The sequence below is a fragment of the Cottoperca gobio genome, chromosome 21, assembly GCF_900634415.1.
Source record: "Cottoperca gobio chromosome 21, fCotGob3.1, whole genome shotgun sequence".
Lineage (NCBI taxonomy): Eukaryota > Metazoa > Chordata > Actinopteri > Perciformes > Bovichtidae > Cottoperca > Cottoperca gobio.
The window spans coordinates 3,800,908-3,824,076 of record NC_041375.1 but is presented as its reverse complement, the minus strand read 5'-3'; the positions used below and the strand labels follow the sequence as shown (position 1 = coordinate 3,824,076).

General features: G+C 38.8%; 1 protein-coding gene across 1 annotated transcript; it reads right to left on the bottom strand.

The window, feature by feature from the left end:
• Positions 1-23,169, bottom strand: LOC115026324 (actin-related protein 3-like). The gene is made up of 12 exons (XM_029459106.1): positions 22,941-23,169; positions 18,185-18,240; positions 17,431-17,555; positions 13,425-13,535; positions 12,916-13,011; positions 12,635-12,742; positions 11,511-11,654; positions 6,150-6,323; positions 5,882-5,974; positions 5,058-5,183; positions 3,155-3,238; positions 1-1,065 (listed from the first exon to the last, which is right to left on the bottom strand). Exons 1-12 carry the CDS (start codon positions 22,982-22,984, stop codon positions 970-972), a joined length of 1,257 nt encoding a protein of 418 aa, XP_029314966.1. The 5' UTR covers positions 22,985-23,169; the 3' UTR covers positions 1-969.

Genomic DNA, 23,169 nt, shown 5'->3' with positions numbered 1-23,169 from the left:
TACTTAGAAACAAATTTGAGCCTTTATTGGAATGTTGCAAGGCATTAAATACACAAATCCCATTATTTTAATAATTTGGCATTTAATTATAAAAAAAACTTCTAGTCTAACAATACTGGTCTGACAGTCGTTCTTATTCAGTTTCATCTTTATAGCTTCAATAAGTCCTCTCTTTTCTTTCACTGCATCAGAGAGGTGGAATCCTGACAATCTGAAGTGAAAGCAGATGTGAATTAAATGTACTGTAAGAAGAATTAAAGGGGAAACAGCAATGACACGTGGGGAATTAATAGGAGAACATCTACTTAAACTCAAGAAAATACTGCGTATCAAAGCTGCGTCGTGGGTTAAAACTGGTATCTAGTCATTTTTTTTTTACCCCTGATTTCCCAAGTTTTACATATAAAAAACTGTTGTATGAAATATAAACAAGCTCTTGCCGTGATACACAAACATGTGCATTTGAAGCTGGGAAACAAAATGCAGAAAATAAAAGGAGACTAATATGTTCTAAACTTGTCAATGATCTCCAGAGTCATGGGATCTCTGGACTCATGTTTTATAAACATAAATAATATGTTCTGGTGTCAGGAAATTACTATCAATGTTTTTGTCATCATGCAAGGCCTCCACCAACACCATCTTTATAGTCATCATCATAATCTTTATCATCATTGCATGTTGCTTAGCAGATCTAGAAATGTTCTTAAAACTGTTTTGGCTTATGAACCATTTTCCATCATTTTGACAAAAAAATAAAGAGAAAGAAAAAAAGAACATTCACAATAAATTTTCCAGCCGGTCTGTGTTTGGTCTGGTCTCTTTTTTTTATATTCTGGATGGCCTTCTCGTCCCATACATCCATAGCTGAACAAGTAATCAAAAAGCACAGAAGCACCACCGTCTGCACCCTCCTGAGCCGTCCTTTACCCCCCCACCCCACCGCTGTTAAACTTCAGAGGTCCAAAGTTAAGACATGACTCCAAACACAGGGTTGTGGCGACAGATGCTGGGCCCGATCTCTTCATAGTCCTTTTTGGTGTGGCAAACCTGGTAGAACTCAGGCTGTGGAAGCACAAATGAAGAAGAAGGTGAGAACAAACATAGGCCTAGATAAGAACAGAGAACTAAAACAGAACACATCAATTTAAAAAGTTGCATATATCTGCATATTTACTTTCTGCAGGTGTTGTTGTTTTTCTTTGTTCAGACATAAAAGCTTATTTTATTTCCAAAGTGCTAGTAAATTCGTAACACGGCACCATATCTACTGAATCCATCCAGAATTTAAAACTAAATTAAAGTTTTAGGATTGTGCGTCAAGATTTAATTTCAGAGATTGAATGTTTTTAAATTTTTATCAAAGAAGCAGATATTTTCCAAAGCAGTTGTAACATTATTTAAAATCAGGAGTTTCATGCTGATCCAAGAGTCACGTAACGTTGTACATAGGACATCTAGACTTATAGAACCAGTGTTTCCCAAAATAGCTCTATTTTCTTTTTGTTTGTTTTAGGACAGCGCTCGTCTGTGTGTTAACCAGTGTGAATTATGTTTTCGGCCTCTGAAAGAGAGAGATATGTCTCTACAAATAAGCATCAAATTATTTCATTTTTAACTGTTTCCATAAAGCACACATTAGCACTACGTGAACAAGCACAGACCTCCTATTCATTTCAATGAGACTACTGCGTTGGCACAGCAATAAAGTTGAACAGGGCTAAACTTAGTACGTGGTAACCAGGCAATGCACACACGCATGGCTGCCCACTCAGGTTCAAGGAGCATTTCTGTCTTCCTTTCATAATAGTGAAAACCTTTCTTTTATTGAAAAATCACTTTGACATGATTACAAAATCACTAACGGTGATTTAACTTGGACTTTAAATAAAACATCCGTGTTGTAAGAAGCTGTGATACAGAGAACAATAACTACTCATGGCGCTCTCCAAGAAGAGAAAAGTCAACAGAGCTTTCAACCCAGAATGGACTCATTCATGTTCATCCTTCCCACTGGAGCACAACACCAGCGTCTCATGTGCTCAGAGACCGTGGTGCTCATTAACAGTGGTGATGTCAAACGCCACTATGAGGGAAAGCACAACGTTTTTGACCAAACATACCCACTCAGGTCTGAACTGAGGTCACAGAAAATAAGCTCTCAGAGCCCAATGTGATTTTTATTTGTGACAAAATAAATCAAATAGGCCACCTGTCAGCATCATCAGCCACAGAGAGCAGTTTAACCCAGGATGTGCTAGCCTGGGTTCAATTGTTAAGATGTGTTGAGACTGATGTATTCTAACATTGGTTGAGCGTTAAATCAAGATGTGAAACAACAGTTAAAGAAACTCAAGCTGCTGCTACACTTTTTTATTTTTCTAAGATTAGGCACTTTATTTTAAGATGCACAATTTTTCAAAAGCTATTTTATTTATTTTCACAATTGTATTTTTAAATGCAGCCCGAGAAGAACATTATACATATCTACAGTATTATATACATCTGTATAGTTCAATGTTAAGTGACAATAAATATTGTCTAAATGTTTTTAAATGGTACTTTCTTTATTAGATGTGACAGTCAGTTGTTGATGACGTGCAGACGTTGATACAGCTACTAGGTTACTTCAATATATCTCACACTAATTCATAACGCACGTTAGACATTATGATGCTCCGGACCTTTGCTCGCGGAAATGTTCTCTAACTGGACCTCTTAGAATTTGAGTTGAATACCCCTGGTATAGGGCATTAAATCTTCTTACTGAGAAACCTGAGACATACGAAAAAGAGCAATTATTCTTATCAGGGAACAATTCTATTAAATTCTAACATCAATTAGCCTTTTGTGAATCAACTGTCAAGAGACCTTTGCTCACAGTTATATTTCATGCTGGTAAAATGATCCGCTTCGCTCACACAAATAACTCATCAAGGGGGGAAAAGAATAATGAAAAGTCACGACCACCCACAGCATTCATTTTCACTCAGTAGGACTAAAATAAATGACACAGGAAATAAGGATTGAACAAAAGTAGTGCATGCCCTTCAATGTCAAAAAAAGATGATAGCCATAACGTTTGTAACGCTAACACATAATGTAGAGCGAGTACATGTTGATAAAGCAGTGTGCGTATGTTTCAAATACTTACAGTTGATGCTAACATTGATCCACCAAACCACACTGCATATCTCTGCATATGATGAGTGATGACCTGGACATCAATTGGTTTGGGCTGCGGAGGGAGCACAGAGAGCAGAATCGGGGAACAGTTACACCCTGGGAGCTACAGTACAGAATGAGGTGGTGTAAATGGAAAGGGCTTTTAAAGACATGACATTTGGAATCATAGAAACTGTTTCTATTTCACAGATATTATCAAAACACGTTCTATACAGAAAATCTAAATCTGTCTGTCTGTGCACAATACATAATTCATAATTACAATAGGGCTGTGTATTGGCAAGAATCTGTGGATATGATATCATGACACAGGGGTTACGATTCAATATATTGCGATACCGTAAGTAAGGCGATAGCCTATTGTGAGGTTTTTTTTTTTAGGAAAACTGTCATAGTATAAAGAACAAACCACCATATGTAAAACTAAATCTGAATGTAAAGAGTTTTTATGCAAACAGAACAGTGGGGTCTGCTTTTGCATTTATTTTTATCATTATCCCTGTGACATCCAACATCATAGAACTACGTTTTGTGCAATCTGAGCACAAGAATAAACATTTGCCTATATCAGTGTTTGCAGGTTCCTTCAAATAAACAAATAAAGTGAACAGACAGAGAAACATATACTATATCATACATGTCACAAGAACCGATACTTTAGTACCAAGTCAATGCTAAAATCCAGAAAGCGTGATGGTTATCGTTTTTCTACAGTACGGCAGGGGCCAAAGGGGCCCTGTAGTCCCGGGGACGATAGAAGATGTGTTAAGGACAGAGCTCTTCCCCAGGGGGCCAAGGGGACGCACAATTAATTTTTTTCCCTGATGATGCTGCAACTTCCATGTTGAAATCTGCAGGAGAAGAGCTAGTTAACGTTAGCAGCCAGTGGGCAGTATGGTGCTGCTTAGCTAACGGAGCTAACCATGGATGTATAAAGATACAGCATTGTAGACAGGGCTGATTTACTGGCGTCTCTTCCCCAAAAAGTATTTTTTGATCCAAAGGCGTAACGTGACAGACCCGGAAGTTGTAATTCCACAATTTGACCACTATGTCAAATAGGCTTCAAAGCCTGGGCGCTGTTCCTGGGGGCTTGGAGCTAACAGCTACCTCTAACAGAGTGCGGTTCCATTGAGTTACATTATGATGCGTTCAATCTCTTCTGTAAAAATGAGTGTTGGGTGAAGGTAAACTATAATGTTATCATGATGTGTTCAAATGTAATATTAAAATGTAGTTTTTGGTGAGAAACCTGAATAAAGGTACATGGGATTTATTGTTTTGTTTTTTACTCTGGTATCAAATTGGGTATAGAGAATCGTGGAATTTCACTGGTATTGGTATCGACTACTACATTTCTGATATTGTGACATCCCTAAAACATACATACATGCCCAAACCCTGAAATTTGTTTTCATCCATGTCGAGGATATTTTGGGACAGATGTGTATCTGTTGTTTTTTTCCTTTCTTTTAGACCAAAACCTCATTCACCATCTGCTTATTCCATGCCTGAGGAGGATTTACAGATGCCAATCAGCTGAGCCTGGAGGACATTCACCATCTCACCAAGATGAATCACAGGCATTGCCTTCTCAGTTTGATAAACTGAGGAGGAGGTAGCAGAGACTAACTATATACTTCTTCCCTGAAGGTGAAACATTTCAAGGGTATTCCATTTCAACACCCCCCTGGTAATACATTTGCTATTGAAATCAACTAATCTACATTCAATTCACATCTGTGCCAACAATAATTGTAGTAGGAAAGGACATAAACTTTAAAGACATTTTCCCTCCTCACACAGTAATTGTGTTTTGTCGAGCGGTATCGATCTTTACTGCGTATGAATTACTGTGCATGTACTCTCACCTTGAGCTTGCCTCCACTCAGCTCCTCACTCATCTTCAGTCGGGCGTCAACAGACCTCTTTAAGTCTCTCTGCATACGGCGCCCAAAGTCCCTGAACATGGTGGAGCCTCCTGACAGAACAACGTTCTGTGGAAGAAAAGAAAAAAGGTGATGGGATTACAAAGCTGTAGAACAAGAAGCACTTAACACATGTGACCTGCAACTGGCCAGCCTGTCTGGGACAACATTCCCCTATTGTGTGTTCAAAGTGTGATGGGCCCAACTGGGTGAGGGGAGATATTACTTGAACACATCTCACTCATTACTTTTCATCAATTTAGTCTCTCTAGGTCAGGAAAAAAGTACAGCAAGCCTAAAAGCCCCAACCCTACTAACTACCAAAGACAAAGCAAGTCATCACTTTAAACAAATTCATTTGAATAGAAAAATAAAAAATAAAAATCAGGTTTCGTAAACATTTTTAATAGTAAAATTCAAGAAACTTTTAAGTACTTTCAAAGTACCTTAACAACATTCTCCCCTGAAAACAGTGCAGTAAGACTGTTGGATGTAACCATGCTACTCTGCTTGAATATGAACAAAACACTGCAATTCGTCCCCGATTATAAAAATTGTCACAAATAACAACTTTCAGTCAGCTCACTGAAAGGTCTGAATGTTATGTAAGAAATGTAATAATTTCAGGTGTAGACAAAGCAGGTCTTATTGAATGGTGCAGAAAAAGAGCTCAATGTGAGGAAGCTTGTTAATCCTTCAACAATTGTTCACATGTGTTCATCACAAATCATGTTTTATATAAAAAGGTAAGCACAACATCAGCTTACCTTATAGAGAGGACGCCTGACATCAATAGGGCAGTTCTGAATGACCTCGTCCACAACTTCAGAGATAGGCTGGGTGAAGTCAGGGTTAGCAAACTGGGATCAGAGGTAAACAAAGAAGACATGTTATGCTGTGCAGTGGATGTACCAAAGCCACAACAGCAATGATCCCACGCAGATATGAAGGCACAGTGGAGAGGTGGGTTAGCTAACTAAATGTGGGGACACACAGTATACTTAAGTTGTGTTCCCTGCTTTGATTCACACTGACCTCTGGGTGGAAGAAGATCTCAGGCCCCAGGAAGCGCTCGTAGCCCACATCGATGGTGAACTCCTTCTTGCTGATGGAATTGATGCCAGTGTACTGCTTGATCCACTTGGAGCCGTCAGTGTCGTACTTGCTGAATTCTTTGACTAGATCTGGGCACACGTAGCTGTAGCGCTCCTGGTGGGGAGAGCATGAGTAAAGGTGTTTCATCAGGGGTTTTTTGCGTGGCACAAAAATAATTAAATAACAATGGTGCTAACGACGTCTGTATTAGCGTTATCACTACGAGCTGCTGTTTCTCACTCAAATATGTGTTACATTAGTTCACTACAGCTGACAGATGTATATTAAAGGTTTTATGTGTCGCATATATAACTTCACCTCTAAACAGTATTTTTACTGGTTTCCAGCACGTTGCTCTATTACAGGGGTCACTAACAGGCAGACCGCGGTGCGAGTCCGGACCCAGACACTGACCTATCCGGACCCGGACCTATAATCAATACATTACTGAGGGCTTCTATTTTAACCGGCGCAGCTTTTCTCGTTTTTACGACACTGGTTTAGCGGTTCAGGAAACTCACAGGACTAATTACATGCGAGTTAAGCCATCCCACGTGATGCTACTCAGCCAATCAAATCTGTGCATTCCAGGCGGCAAACATTGCGACTCTGAATACAGACAGATGAGAGGCGAGTGACAGACGGAAAGACGAGTTAGCGATACAGGGAGAGAAGACGGAGAAAGGGAGAGAAACACAGACAAAGAGACGAGTGAGCGGCAGACAGGGAGAGAACAATAACTACTCATGGAAAAGTCAACAGAGCTTTCAACCCAGAATGGACTCATTCATGTTCATCCTTCCCACTGGAGCACAACACCAGCGTCTCATATGCTCAGAGACCTGTGGTGCTCATTAACAGTGGTGATGTGAAACGCCACTATGAGACAAAGCACAACGTTTTTGACCAAACATACCCACTCAAGTCTGAACTGAGGGCACAGAAAATAAGCACTCAGAGCTCAATGTGATTTTTATTTGTGACAAAATAAATCAAATAGGCCACCTGTCAGCATCATCAGCCACAGAGAGCAGTTTAACCCAGGATGTGCTAGCCTGGGTTCAATTGTTAAGATGTGTTGAGACTGATTTATTCTAACATTGGTTGAGCGTTAAATCAAGATGTGAAACAACAGTTAAAGAAACTCAAGCTGCTGCTACACTTTTTTATTTTTCTAAGATTAGGCACTTTATTTTAAGATGCACAATTTTTCAAAAGCTATTTTATTTATTTTCACAATTGTATTTTTAAATGCAGCCCGAGAAGAACATTATACATATCTACAGTATTATATATATATCTGTATAGTTCAATGTTTAGTGACAATAAATATTGTCTAAATGTTTTTAAATTGTACTTTCTTTATTAGATGTGACAGTCAGTTGTTGATGACGTGCAGACGTTGATACAGCTACTAGGCTACTTCAATATATCTCACACTAATTCATAACGCACGTTAGACATTATGATGCTCCTGGACCTTTGCTCGCGGAAATTTTCTCTAACTGGACCTCTTAGAATTTGAGTTGAATACCCCTGGGCTATTACCTCTGCCAAGGAGGTAATCCTTTCGGTTTGGTTTGTTGCTTTGTTTGTCTGTTTGCCAGCAGGATAACAGAAAAACTACTGGCCCGGTTTTAATGAAACATGGTGAAAGGGTGCAGCATAGGCCAAAAGGAAGAATCCATTACATTTTGGAGCAGATCCGAATCACGGGGCGGATGCACACCTTATTTTTCACTTACGGAAACAGCCTTGGCTCTCTCCAAGTGCCCTTTTACTTTCTGAATAGTGAAAATGTCCATTCAAAAGCTATTGTGGCGTTGCAGGCGTTTTCTATCCCCCTGCTTCGCGCGCATCCTTGATCTTTTTAAAGCGTCTATATCATCAGTCATTTTAAATCAAGCAGCAAAAATCCGTCTACGAAGGTCCTCTTCTATTAGTGTCAACATGTTGATATCATTGTGTTGTTATGCAAGAGTGATAATGAGATCAGGGGCTGCATTTGTTTACCCTGCTGGTGTATACTACTGCTATTTGAGAAATTGTAAAAACACATTTAATTTGAAAACCTTTAGACATAAATCGATTTTGCTTCTGTAACAGTGAATTGGAAAGGGCAGAACATAACAGTGTACTGTATGTAGAGATGTCATGGGTTAAATTTGAAGTGAGCGTGGTCCATGCTGCGAGCCAGACAGCAGTGGAATCAACATTTCCAGACATGATTGGCAATATGCACGACGCGCATCCCTTCAATGCTAATTGTTTGAATTCACATTATTTTACGTCTGTCTCGGGGTAATGAAGGATGGTCTTTGACATCGAGAACTAACTCTTGGATAACAAGCTATTTAATAAATATGGAGGAATAGTGGAGAATTGAGGTGAATCGATAAAATGTGGTGAGTGACAGAAGGAGCAACAATAAGAAAAGGCAAATGGCATTAACAAAAAGTCATATCTATTTGTGACCTGGAAAAAGTGAGGGGGGGAAATCCTCATAGCCGGAGATGATCTCAGTTTGGGGAACTGTGTTAATTATGAGAAACTAGAAAAAGAAACTAAACAAAAGCAGTGGGTTTTTGAAGGACACCGGCTGCACGTTACAGGCAGACCGACAGTGCCACCTGGTGACCTCAAGCAGAAAAACGATTTTTCAATCCAATTTATATCTTACTTTTCAAACTGAAGTAAAGACACAGTTCATCATTATCACTATGGTGGTAAGACAGAGGCTGAAACAATGAGCTATGTTGATCGCCCTCATGTCAGCTACACATATCATGGACCTCAGCACAGGTAAACAGACATCCACTTTATATAATTTCAGCCCTCAATAAGCAATATGATATGATAGATGTATGGAATGTAGACATAAAAAAAAAACTATTACAGGGAAAACACAATTATTAACAAGCTTATTTCTGACATGGTCCCAAGATGCTTCAAAAGTAAAACTAGAGTGCAGAGCCTTGAAGAAGAATTTCTCTGACTGAAGTTACGTTCAGGTACAGTCAGTTATAGACACAGGCAGGGTTAATGCGCTCCCTGAGGGGAAAATACTTTGTTATGTGATTTAGGTGAGATTAAAGATCCATGTCATGTTTTATTCTACATGATATGATGACAAGCCTGGGAAGAAGACAACGCTCTTTATTGTAACTTAAGAAGTTATTGTCTTGTTTGACAAACGTTTCACTATATCAGCTGTATGTCTTAGAGCAGGGTGGATATAAAGTGGATGTCTGTTTAACCTTTTTGGCTGGGAGAGCCATAAAAGCCAAAAACATTTTTATGTATTTCCTTGAGAGCCATATATTTAATACATTTGAACACAACTTTATGCGTGCATTTTTTAAGTATAACACATCTCCAAGTACTAATAGAGGTATCAGTGTTTCATTGAACAGGTGCTCTTTTATTAAATAAACTAAACGCTTACGTTATTTATCTCATTTATGAGCACGTTTCAGTGTTTACTGCACGGGTGTTAAAATCAAGGCCACAATCATATCCGGCCACGAGAAAATATCACATGTCTGTCATAACTGGCCCGCCGGTTTTAGTAATTAAATCAATGCAAGGCACAACCACGGGGAAATACATATTCTGAAGTGCTGAATAGATTTTTCGAGTTGCGTGAGGAAATCTGCCAGAAAGCAGGACACCACAGATCTCTGGGACGAAAAGTGGCGATAACGAAGCATCTCACTGTTAAACCTGCAGCTTCAGGGCCGTGTGATCACGGACATGTATGATGCCAAGCTGCGCCTGTGGGAGACTCTGATGCAGCAAGGAAACTTTGGTCACTACGTGTTTCAAAACCCTGACAAACCATCTCCACCGCTGTTCCCGACTACGTATTTGCAGCTCAGAAATTAAAATTGAACTGCTCAGCAACCCGTTTGCAGTTGACGTGGAAACAGCATCTGTGAACATCCAAATGGAGCTGATTGACCTCCAGTGTAACGACACACTCAAGGCAAAGTGTGACTCTGTGGGCGTTGCACAGTTTCCAAGCTTCATCCCTGAAATGATGCCTCAACCTTCATGCCGCTCAGATGCTTTGCATGTTTGGAAGCACATACCTGTCTGAGCAGCTTTTCTCTGTGATGAAGATGAACAAAAAGCCCAAACAGGAGTCGTCTCACTATGCACACCTTCACTCACTGAGGGTTTCCACAGAACCCCAACATTAACTGGCAACTAAGAAAAGATTCCAAACATCTGGCTCTGACACATGTGGACTCGGAGAATGTAGCCTACCTAAATATGTTCCATATCTTTTTGCACTTTATCCAATATGTCTATCCTGTTCAATAAATGTGGCCCGTGTTTGGCCCTCGACGTAGTCCCCGTTTTTAATGTTGGCCCTCTCTGTGATTGAGTTTGACACCCCTGGTCTACTGCTTGCTTTGCGCAGTTTCTCTTCTGCCGTTTCGCGAAGGGCTGGGGCTACAGTGACCTACAGTCAGAGACAGAGCGGAGGAGAGGGAGAACTAAAAAAATTAAATCAGCTGCTAAATGTTTCACTTTAAAATGGCACAGTATAATTATTTATTACTTGTAAACATGTTTGAAAATGTCAGCTCAAAATTGTCTGCGAGCCATATTGCGTCATGGAAAGAGCCATAGGTTCCCGACCCCTGACTTAGTGTCTCGTAGGACTTGCACATGCACAACACAATGAACAACAACTGACTAACTACAATATTCCTATAACTTCCATGTGAAGACTTAAAACATACATGAGTACAGCTGTACCCGATTTAGTTTTTTTTTGTTTTTACTTTGAAGCTTCAATTGACATTTTTAATTGTCATTAATGTCTTAAATTTCAAGCAAAATATTTTTGTTAGATGTTATTATTTCCAAAATGTCCATCATGATTTTATCTATTTCTCAATAAAGGTTACAGATAGTATAATACTAATAATATAGTGCAGCCTAATCTTTATCTGCAAACACAACGCATGAAACAAAAGAACACTTAAAACTTCCCCTATGATATTGTATATTTATTTATCCAACTTCAGTTTGAATTTATCCTGTACTAACCTTTGTTCTGTTGTTGCTACTCAACAGATATTCTTCTCATATGATCAGTATAATATTATAGGACCGTCCGTCTGTGCATCCAGTCAGTTGTCTATCACAGCACAGCGTAAGCAGAAGATTCACACCCGTAACCAGAGGGCTACGTGTTCTATCCCACTGATGACTCATGGAATTCCTTATGTGACTGCAGTCAGCACCTTGTTAGCAGAGGAAGTGGCTGAGGGGAAATGTAACACCAACCTTGACTGCCTTGGCCGTCTCCAGCGACTGCTCCGGTGGGATGCCCACCTCCCTCTCCCTCAGAAGCTGCTGGGTGAAGTAGGTGATGTCTCGTCCTGCGATGGGAATGTGCTTTATACAGCTGCCAATGACATACCCTTCAGCCTGAGAGAGACAGAAGAAATACAGACAGACAGGAAGAGAAAGAAACAGAGATTAAGTCAAATATGTCATTCGGTTGTTATAGCTTGATACGGTTCCATCAGATCTGTGTACTGCGAGGCCTTAAAGCCCCAGGCTGTTGTGTTTGGCTGCTTTTGTTCAGCAGTGGCTACACACATGCTGAATCAGTCACCCAGCCTCCAAAACTGTTTTTTTGCCAGCACATTACCTAAAACGGAGTAATTCCTTCCAGCCTCTGAAACAATGTGCCCTACTTTCAAACATCAACACCATCCTGTTACTGCAAGTAGACCGACAGGTGAAACCGTTTCAGTCTCGTCCAAAACAAACACTTTTCTACGCAATGTTCTTACACACTGATGCCTCTGATCATGGTTATGATTGCGAGTCGTATTAACATTCAAAAATTAAGGGAATGAATACAAAATGTTGCTCTTCTGAACAAAGCCAAACACATGACCATGAATCTCCGAAATAAAACAGGAAAGGAATGGCTGTTAACAAAAGACTAACCATTGTGAAATCTTTACACGAGACAAACAAATATAAACATCTTTCCTTTATGTGTATGGCTCTCCTCACCATAGGGCTCCAACATTAATACATGTAGGCAGCAGGCTAATCCAATAGAGGAAAAACATAATGATGAAATAATAATTGCCCTCTTAGGCTAATAGCAATATGATTGTTGTTTTGCAATAACATAAGTCATTTTCTGTAATAGCTTTAAAGTCTAAATAGATTTTGTCGTATATATCGTCTCTAAACACAAGAACAAAGAAAAAGCTACGCAGCATTTGAATGATGATTTGAAGAATGAATGAAGCTTCTAACTTTTCCGTACAGCGACAGCTGGCCATACACATAAATGTGGAGTCTTTGAAAACTACACTGTGGGACGGAGAGCAATGGAAGGATCCGTGTGTTTTGGAGAGTGTGCACCTGGGGATCTGGACACTCACCACAGGGATGACGTGGGTGACACCATCTCCGCTGTCGATGACAGTGCCTGTCAGCGTCCTCTCTCCTACCTGTCTGGACGTCCAGGAGGCTGCTAGAGCGAGCACAGCCTAGCACACGCACGCACAGAGAAATTTCATACTGAGAATATCCTGGCTGTAATTTCACATAGATTATTATAAATTATACATTATTAGGATACCAGAATAATAAATCAGATGAGAGAAGGTATAAAAGTGTATTTCCTTATAATACACAGACTATTTGATCCAGCATATCTCACCTGCACAGCGATGTACAGCCCTGGTACATTGAAGGACTCAAACATGATCTCAGCTGTGTACTCTCTGTTTTCTGGTGTGTTCAGAGGAGGCTCTGTCTGCAGACGGAGAATAAATAGCACACACACAGAAACACCGTTATTCAGTAACAAAGTGTGGTTGAAGGCAGATTTTTTAATCACCATTACAAAAAGAGACAATTTGAGAACTTTTCAAGCATTTTCAAGTTACATAAACCAAATATTTCCAGACTCTTAAAAGCTTTAACATAATATCAAAATTGTTAATATAATTACAATTGTTAAACATAAATGTACAGAATTCCTTTATACCCACAACAATCAATTTATATTGTTACTTAATAAGTAATTGATCATTTGATGCTTTGCTCTGCGTGGTGTGTGAGACACGAGGAGAGAACAAACTAATATGACACCAGGATGGGGTTTGAAAATGTCCATCAAGATCAGGAATCTGTTTTTGGACTGAGCACATTTTTTAAGCCTCTTACCAGGAGGAAGTAGTGGTCCTCGGGCTCAGCCCTCAGGTACTTGAAGATGATCTGCTCCATGAAGCGCTCCATCAGGTCCCAGTCCTCCACAATCCCGTGACGGATTGGCCACTGTTGGCACAAGGTTACAGCTAATTAGAACACTGAGAAGCATAAATATAAGATGCAAAAACAGCACACATACTATAAAATCATATATATATACATATATATATACATACATACACACATATATATACATACATACATACATATATATATATATATAGATATAGACACACACACATACATATATACATATATACTATATATACATATATACATATTCTATATAGAGATAGAGAGAGACAGAGAGACAAGAGAGATAGACATTAGACACAGAGAGATAGACAGAGAGGAGACAGAGATACACAGAGAGACACAGATAGAGACAGTAGAGAGAGAGACACAGAGAGAGACACAAGTAGATAGATAGAGAGAGACACAGAGAGAGACACAGAGAGAGAGAGAGAAGAGAGAGACAGAGACACAGAGAGAGACACACAGATAGAGAGAGAGACAGAGACAGAGATAGAACAGAGAGAGAGAGACAGAGACAGAGACAGAGAGACAGAGACAGAGAGAGAGAGAGAGAGAGAGAGAGACACAGAGAGAGAGACAGAGACAGAAGAGAGAGAGAGAAGAGAGAAATATATATATAGATATAAGAAAGAGATACATGATATATAAGATAGAGATATATATATATATATAGATATAGATAGATATATATATATATAGATATATATAGATAGATATAGAGAGAGAGATAGATAGAATATAGATAGATATATATAGATTATATATTATATAGATATATATATACATATACATATATATATATATATTATAATATATATATATATATATATATATATTATATAATATATATATACATACACAAACACATATAATATATAACACACACACACATATATATCTATATAATAGTGTGTATATATATATATACACACATACATATATATATATAATTTCACACACACCATATATATATATATATATAATATATATATATACATATATATACATATACAACTATTATACATATATACATATATATACACCACACACACATATGATAATATATATATAGATATATATATATATTATATATATATATATATATATATATATATATATATATATATATATATATTATATATATATATATACCTATATACATACACAACATACATATATATATATATATATACACATATATATAGTATATGTTGTTTATAATCTATATATATATATATATATATATATTATATATATATAGCTATATATAGTATTAGTCTTATATCTGCCTTTTAGATTGAACTTCCTGCCTATATGGTTTCTGCCAGTGCAGCCCACATGTTTGTTCATGCTTATATAACTGCACAAATGTTGTAAGATACTGTATATAAGCAGCAGCCCTTAGTTGAAGTTACCAATCACACTTTAATTCTTCATTCTCTGATAATGAAATCTGACAACATACAACAGTTTCCTCTCGGTTTTGTAGGTTACCCGCAACAACAATGTCTAAACAGCATGCAAGTTATCCAATGACATCATGCAGTTGTTATGTCATTGTCAGCAGTTGCAGCTGATTGCCATCCTCCACAACACTTGGGCTGTGTCCAAAATGGCATTCTAACATTATTCATACAAACTATGAGGTCAAATTGAGTATGTAGTATACATAATTAGCAAGAATTTGTGAGTATGAGACGTGATCTTACTGACGTACTTAACTGCCCCAAAATGAATTATATTAACTCTTACAGGTACATAATTTGATAGGAAAGATTGTCCAATGAAGGACTGGAAGGCAGATGTTTAAATAATTAACAGTTGGATAAAATAATTATGAATGATGGCGGGGTACAGTAAAGCAGGAAAATACAGACTAATACATTTATTATTTTTCAATATGGACCGGTAACGTCGAGGTTGATACAGTCATGTGATGCAGAGACCAGATGTCCAGAGCTTATTCCATAATGCTCCCTCAAGAATAACACTCATTTGAGACTTTGGAGCTCCTTCCCAGGTGTCACTAATAACAATCATTATGGCTGCAATTAGGTGTTCCAGGGTCCCAAAGCCAAACTACATACTGGCTCACTGTATATAGTATATACTAAATACTAATTGGGGCTGTCACAATATCAGGTTTTCACTAGACGATTATCATGGCCAAAATAATTATAAATAATGGTATTATAATATTTTAGTAGTTTAGTTGTAATGGTTTATTGTGCGTTTTGTCCTTTTGGCAAATGTATTACACTCTAAATACGAGTGTAGGGAGGTGGAGAGAGAGTCGGTTACTATAACTATATAAACATTTAAGAGGGGCTGGATTATTTATACTATACATATTATCATGTGTATTTTTAAAATTATAAATAATATGCTGTTTTTGCAGTTAATATACAGGAGGTAAACATACGTAACCATTTATAGTAACAGGAAAAGTGTAATAAGAGAACGACATTCAAACTGCAACTTTGACAGTGCCAATTAAACTTAACAAAAAGAACAGTCCACATATACATCATTAAACAAAGACGACAAACTGAGTTTTACAGACAATGTAGATTGATATGTAAGACGGCTCATCAGATGAGATAGTGGTCCGCCAACAAAAGCCATTAGAAGACCTCGACACACAGCTGTACACGAGAAAGCCCTGTCAATCATCAATGACATAACACATCCCCTCTCCCCTGAATTTGAGTTGCTTCCCTCAGGCGACGCTACAGAGTACCACTGGCAAAAAAAAATGATTTACACAGGTGCTTTTATCCCAAATGCAAAGTGTTCCTTTCCAGTAAACTTTAACATGAAAGTGTAGGCTGTACACCAGAGATGTGAAGCTATTTGTTCCGTTTTATGTGATGCTTTATGTGATGTTTGTATCTTGTGGACATGGCTTTGCGTTTATATTTTCCTGGGTGAGACCAAAGAAAAATGTCCTGCCTTGGTCGTACAATAAAGTTTATTCTATTCTACAGTTTGATGTCTTTTCCCCAGGTGTGATTAGCTCTCTCTTTTGCTTTATATGTTGCATTGTAGAAGAATAGTGTACACGTATGTGTATACTTTATTTTAATCACTTTTCTAGTGTGAACACACTGCAACTCAAAACCAGCTTAGAATCAGTATGTGGTACAGAAGTGGGACACAGCTCTGGTGTGTGTGTGCGTGTGTGTGTGTGTGTGTGTGTGTGTGTGTGTGTGTGTGTGTGTGATGCTGGCTAACTGGGACACCTAAAGGGAGCAGAGCCATCGTTGATGATACGAGCTATCCCTGTGCTTTTCCTGCTATGACTCATGTGTACTGTGAGAGACCTACTGCCTGTACCAAAGAGAACTGTGTGTGCTCCTGCTCTACTTTTTACACCTTATATAATACGCCTGGCGCCCCAGATAACCAGGAATAATTGCATCTGATAAAAATCAGACTTTGTCAGCAAAGTCATAGAACATATACTTAATTTGGAATTATCTTATGCATAGTCTTATCTTCATCTAATCTCCATCTTATTCCATTAAAATGTGTAGGCAGCAGGTCTAATTCACCCCGTAGTTCCTACAATGTCATTTCAGCCATAAAACAACATCCTTTAAAAAGCCATATTGTTGGAGAAATACAGGTCGTCATTGATCATTACACATTAAATGTATAGCAGATGTTTAAAATATTTGAAAATAAATGACTTTACAGAGTGGACTCCCACACCCGGGTAAAGTCTCTCTCCTCATCGTTTGGGTAAAAGAAAATGCATGTCAGCAAAATGGAAAGTCTCTCCTTGAACTTGCTTCTTGTTTACGACTCACTACGCATTATATGTATGATGAAAATAACAGTTCTTTAAGAAAAGCATATACAAATCCAACATTTGCTATGCCAGTGGCTTCTGTGGATGTGCTAAGCTGTCAGGGTCATATACCTTAGTGGAATATGTGGGCTTGTCTACTGCTTCATCTCCGATGTAGAAATCCAAGTCATCCACCCCCTTCATCATCCTCCGCTGGGCCTGGTCTCCGACCTTGGCCGACTCTTTGATGGCAATACCTGACAAGAAAATAGAGAAGTCAATAGAGAGCAACTGAGAATAAACTCTTTTAGAAAGTTGTGAATATTTTATTGATGAATAAGTTAAAATGGTATTCAAACATTTTACAATTGTTTAAAAATCATATACTAAAACTTGATATATACGTCACGAAGGTACAAAGTCTGTAACGTAATATGCGTTTTGTAATGGTGGATAGATTTTTGGAAAGCACATTTTCCATATTATATGTAAAATCAATGTGGATAATGCTCTTGACAGAATATGTGGCATATAAAAATACTACAAACTATTCTACCTCCCCCTTCTTCTTTTTTTAAAGCTATTTTAAGTTGTTATTGTTAATATACTTTGTCTGTACATAATGTGTGTGTGTGCGTATATCTGTACACTATTACTATAAGACAATAAATACAGTTCAAAATAGATTATTTAAACTTTAAAATTGGACCATGATAGATGTTACAAGGACAATCTAGTTGTTGGAACAGATTTTCCAACAAGGAAATTATTATTATTATTATTATGACAAACATTTTAATCTTTTCGAAGCATCATGGTCATTGTTAGTGTCACTGGCCAGCTTGGCTTGCGTGAGGGGGAATTTAATGCACGGTGAAATACTCACATGATGGAACGATGAACTGCGGCTCTGTGTTCCCTGCATAACCCAGTTTGGTGTAACTGCAAGAGAAAAGCATCACATTTCATTCTATGGAGGCGGCATGTTCTGCACAAAAACAACCACCTGCTACACTGCTGGCACTACATTTGTATGCATGAAAGTTGACTTGGGTAAAGATTATTTTTGGCTTCTACCTCCTACGCTATCGTTTTGATCAATGCCATCACTGTCCTTTGGCGGGTTGGTTGGGTGCCAAAAGCAGCGGCAGCTCTACAGTTTGCTAATGGGAGGCCATTAAAAGACCCATTCATGTAGTATTGGGAAACTGAAGACTATTCATATTTGTCTCCCGGAGGAAAAAAAAGATCACTTACAGATAAACTGGCCATCCTTAATATAAACTAGCTGTGACCTCAACACTGCTGCGTTCTTTATTGCATACTTGTCTATGCAAGAAAGAAAACAGGAAAACCAAAGAGAGAAGTTGTATGAATAAAAAAATAAAAATAAAAAGATTAAAATCATTGCGATTGGGACACATAAGCAACATTTCCACCTCCATGCTCATATAACATTCAGTGAAGACACCTTCAGCCTTAGCATCAAATAATGTAGAATTTACAGCCTTCTCCATGTCTGTGCTCTTTACAAACGCTGTTTTGTGGGGCACATGCTAACCAGATGTAGTCCAGACTGGGTTGAGCCCAGACAAGACTACGATACTTCCTGCACGCAGGGCCCAAGAGACTGATAGAGGACACTGCTGACGACTGCCAAAGCAATGTGGGCATAATAGGCCACATCCTGGTCATAATAGTGGCTCCTTTGAATTCAACTTTATTAAGAAAATAAAGAAGCAGGAAGGGCCACATCAGCAGTCTTGACCTGGGAATGTTATGAGCAAACTTTCAAATAGGCTTAAGGTATTATAACAATTAACAACTGTTCTAACTGTGTCTTAGATTTGTGTGAGTACCAATCCACAACGTTTTAGATTCAACATGGACATCAACCAAAGTTTCTTTTTCCTGGATAGAAATCTTCCTATTGCTCAGGAAAGTGTGCATTTTAATTTTATGTAGAAGACCAAACATAAAATAATTACAGAAAGGAAGTAGAAATTTGAGATTAATCTTGCGTTCTATTTGTACTAGGAAGTCGAAATTGCAGAGTTCCCAGTCAGAAAATGGAACACCCCCTGAAGTCGGATTTTTAATTTAGAGACTCAGGAGAACACGACCAATACCAACCTCAAAATCTGAGACGGCTGCTCCGCGCATTACCTAAGGGAAAGCTGTTGTAATATACAGTTTATTAGCACTAATGTCTTATTTGTGCCTCATTTAAAATCAGTGGCACACACAGTACTGTCCAACTTCTATCCGGGGACATGTTGCAAGAGTGTTTACCTGCACAAAATACTGCATAACGTGTTGTTATTAACGGGTATTGCCAACAATGCTAACAAAGCTAAACTAGCTAGAACATGGTTTACGACTTGTTGTACTGAAACGTGGTCAACTCGGGTGTGACGTATTTCCCAGCTCCAATTTCCTACTTTCCAGTACAAATAGAACTCACCATAAGACATATCACTGCACAAAGAGTGTCTCTTGATTACTTTCTCAGGAAGAAAATAGAATCGTTGGATCGATATTCAAAACCTAGATTTGTGTCCTGCTGTCTTGGGTCAAATAATGTCTACCTCCGCTGACATGAACGGACACTACCTGACAGGCGAACCACCACTCCCCATTTATCTGTGTCAACTAAGTGACTTTTGGTTCGTCAAGAGCTGAATAGTGTTGTGTGTGAATAAAGTTATATAATCTAATCTGGCAATTTCATTATTTGTCAAGCACACTGAAAAACCAACAGAGCTGCCAATGTTGATTTTCTTAGGCAATGCCAGGAGAAAGAACACAATAGGAACCTGCAATAGATCGTGTTCAAATACAGGAGAAACCTGGCAGAAATAGTCGGCAGGTCCTCTGTGTGCAGTATTACAAAGAAAAGTGCATTTTTTTCAATTTGTCTATTTCTAAAAGGTCTAAGTTATATGTGTAACATCTCCCACTAGTGACTCATTGCATCTTCTCGTGTCTCTGGGCTGGATAGAGGCCTTTATGCAGGAGTTTGGTCACTGCTACTACTTTGCTCATTGATGAAATGCCAGCACCGCTTTGACATACTGTTTGGGCCCACCCTCTCAAGTGACAGTGTCACTTTAATTTAAAAAAGCATGAATTGCTGATCAGTGATAACAGCATTTGTATGACATTAACACACTTCTTTATATACACTTTACATTATCACAAGAAAATGTGGAGTTTAGTTTCTTCAAAAACACAAGAAAATATGACAAATCTTGTTTTATAATGGATTTGATAATGATGTTGGCAGTGTTGATGTTTTGGTTTTTTTCAAATAAATGTACATTTTATCATTTAAAAAATCTTATTTTGTCGTTTTCCTGGTGGAGGTTGAGCAATAGTGGCAGCAGTGTGAACATCTTCATACCACAGAACAGTCCCAGCTTGTCTACCTCAACCTGCCACGACAAGCTTCCCATACACCACATGTCTGACGGTGGACATCATCGCACAGGACAGCTGGAGCGCAGCCCAACAACCAGCTCAACTACTGCACTAAACCCTTTTTGGCAAATTATCTTATGTTAGTATAATTTTTGGGGAATCTTACACCTTGTTATCTTTAGCTCAATGACACATCTACTTTTTGGCAAATGATAATGTTGGTCTACTTTTCCTTTGAGTGAAACCAATGCTGTCTGAGGCTCATTAAGGATTGCAGCCTTATGTTATGAAACTGTTTGCTTATGAAGAATTACTCCACCCAACTCTTTGACTGCACTCAACTGCAACACCTGAGATTAATCAATTACTTGACTACTATTAAAAATATTGCTAACTATTTCAATAATCGATTATTCAGTTTGAGTGATTAAGTGAAGAAGGAAAACAAGTCTAAATTCTCTGATTCGAGCTTCTTGAATGTGAATATGTTCTGGTTTCTTTACTCCTCTATGACAGTAAACTGAATATCTTTAAATTGTGGGGAAAACAAGACATTTGAGGACGTCATCTTGGGCTTTGGGAAACACTAATTGACAGATGAAAATAATCTATTGTTGCCTAGTAAAGCAGTCTATTCTAAGAATAGCAGCAGCCGGGCTGCTTAGAAGATTGATGTGTAAAAGGAAGTGAAGTGGTCACTGTTTGGACATCTTAAGCATGACTCAGAGACAGCTGTTGAACTCCCTCAGCACTTTATACCATCTGCTGGTACTCTCCGTCTAAACTGCAAAGCCATAGCTTGTCAACATTAAAACAACTAATCACAAACTAAATCTGAACCTAAACTGTGACTTATTGAACACGCGTCATTTCATTGATATTGGAACATATGTGTTATGACTGTAAGGCTTGGCCAGAAAGTAGAAGCCATCTGCTTGATGAGTAGAAACAAGCGCAGGCCAACTTAAATTTTCAGCTTCACTTTTGTGTGCTGTCCCAGTGCAGATCAGAAGCAGCCCGGTTAACAGCCTGAAGGAAAGAGGGGGGGGGATGAGTGGAGAGGTATGCAATGTGAAGAGTGGAGTTCAAGCCTCTACATGCAAGCAATGCAAAGCCCCCAAAACTAACTAAGCATACCTATCACACTAAGTACTGTAGTTTTGAAAGAATATGCATGTTGGCATTGTTTAAAAGATCTACATCTTCCTCAAAGTTAGAAATTACTTAGAGAAAAGGATACAATGACTGTGCTGTGGATGGATCCAGTAATAAAATTATAACGACTCAAGAATATCTTTCAAATGCCTCACATGGTTTAAACCTTCACCTTGATGAAACTCTACCTAATACCAAAAGCAGGTATGCACAGCCATCAATGCAAACACTGCTGCAGGGAGCTAAGAGAATATATATCACGGTATTATTCAGTCTGTCCCTGAAAACAACATTTCCTGCGAAAGCAGATTATTATTAGGTCAATACAATTGAGACAATTTCTTTAGGAAAATAATCGGTAGCCAGGCAAAGAAGAGAAATTAAAGAAGTTAATCCAAAAAGCATGCTCTGATGCCTAGAAACGACCATATATGGACTAAAAAGCGTGAATGAGGAAGTGTAGGCTGGATAGGAAGTAGTATTGCGCATGCTCAAATCCTAACGAGCGAAAAGGTTTCTGACTTGCATTAGCTAAAAATCACGGATATCTTCACGGGACACATATAATTGTGGAAAATCTGGCAAATTAAAATAGGACGTTAGACTATAGTGGAAAATAAGGCCTGAAAGCTCCAAATGAATGAAACCAGCTGTAGGGATACCCCTCAGTCCGATTTCGGGCTTGCAACAGCATAACGTTGCACTAGCTGGGCTCTCGCCACCAAGAAAACATACCCTAGTGATGCATCCTTGCTAATGAGGAGACCAGCCATCACGCAGGAAAAACGAACACGAAACAAAAACGGTGACAGTGCAAATTAGAGCCGCTCAAATTACATGACTGGGGTTGTCTCGGATTGCAACCGGGAGAAAGTAATAACATGACACGGTTAGTAGTTTGTTAGCATATTAGCTTGATGGCTAGCTGTCTGCATATACACAGACAGATACACACCCAGTTGCTGCTGCTGCTGCTGCTGCTGACACTGACAGTCCCTACCCGTAGTCAGCCTCTCGCTGACACCCGAGCCCCCTGTTTGCACGGCGGTTCGGTTTGAACAACTTACCCTGTGCCGCAGTCGACAACACACGCCGGTAACCGTCCAGCCATCGCTTTCCTGGTCTCTGCTGTTTAGAAACGGTTAAATTTGATGGATAGCAGGCTGTGTCGGCTGGAAGATATGCAAAGCCGTCCACAGGCGGAACCCCGAGCCCGCACAGTGCCGTTTCCACTTCCGCACTCGGCTTCTGGCAGAGAGGCAAGATGGCGGAGGCCGGGTAGAGGGACTCAAGCAG

Bases quoted from the DNA above. Each gene is read 5' to 3' on its own strand.
- LOC115026324 (XM_029459106.1), bottom strand. From the start codon at position 22,984: ATGGCTGGACGGTTACCGGCGTGTGTTGTCGACTGCGGCACAGG. The intron at 18,241-22,940 runs GTAAGTTGTTCA...TTTCTCTTGCAG, and splicing joins GTTGTCGACTGCGGCACAGG to TTACACCAAACTGGGTTATG. The intron at 13,536-17,430 runs GTATATGACCCT...TTGTGCCAACAG, and splicing joins AGCCCACATATTCCACTAAG to TGGCCAATCCGTCACGGGAT.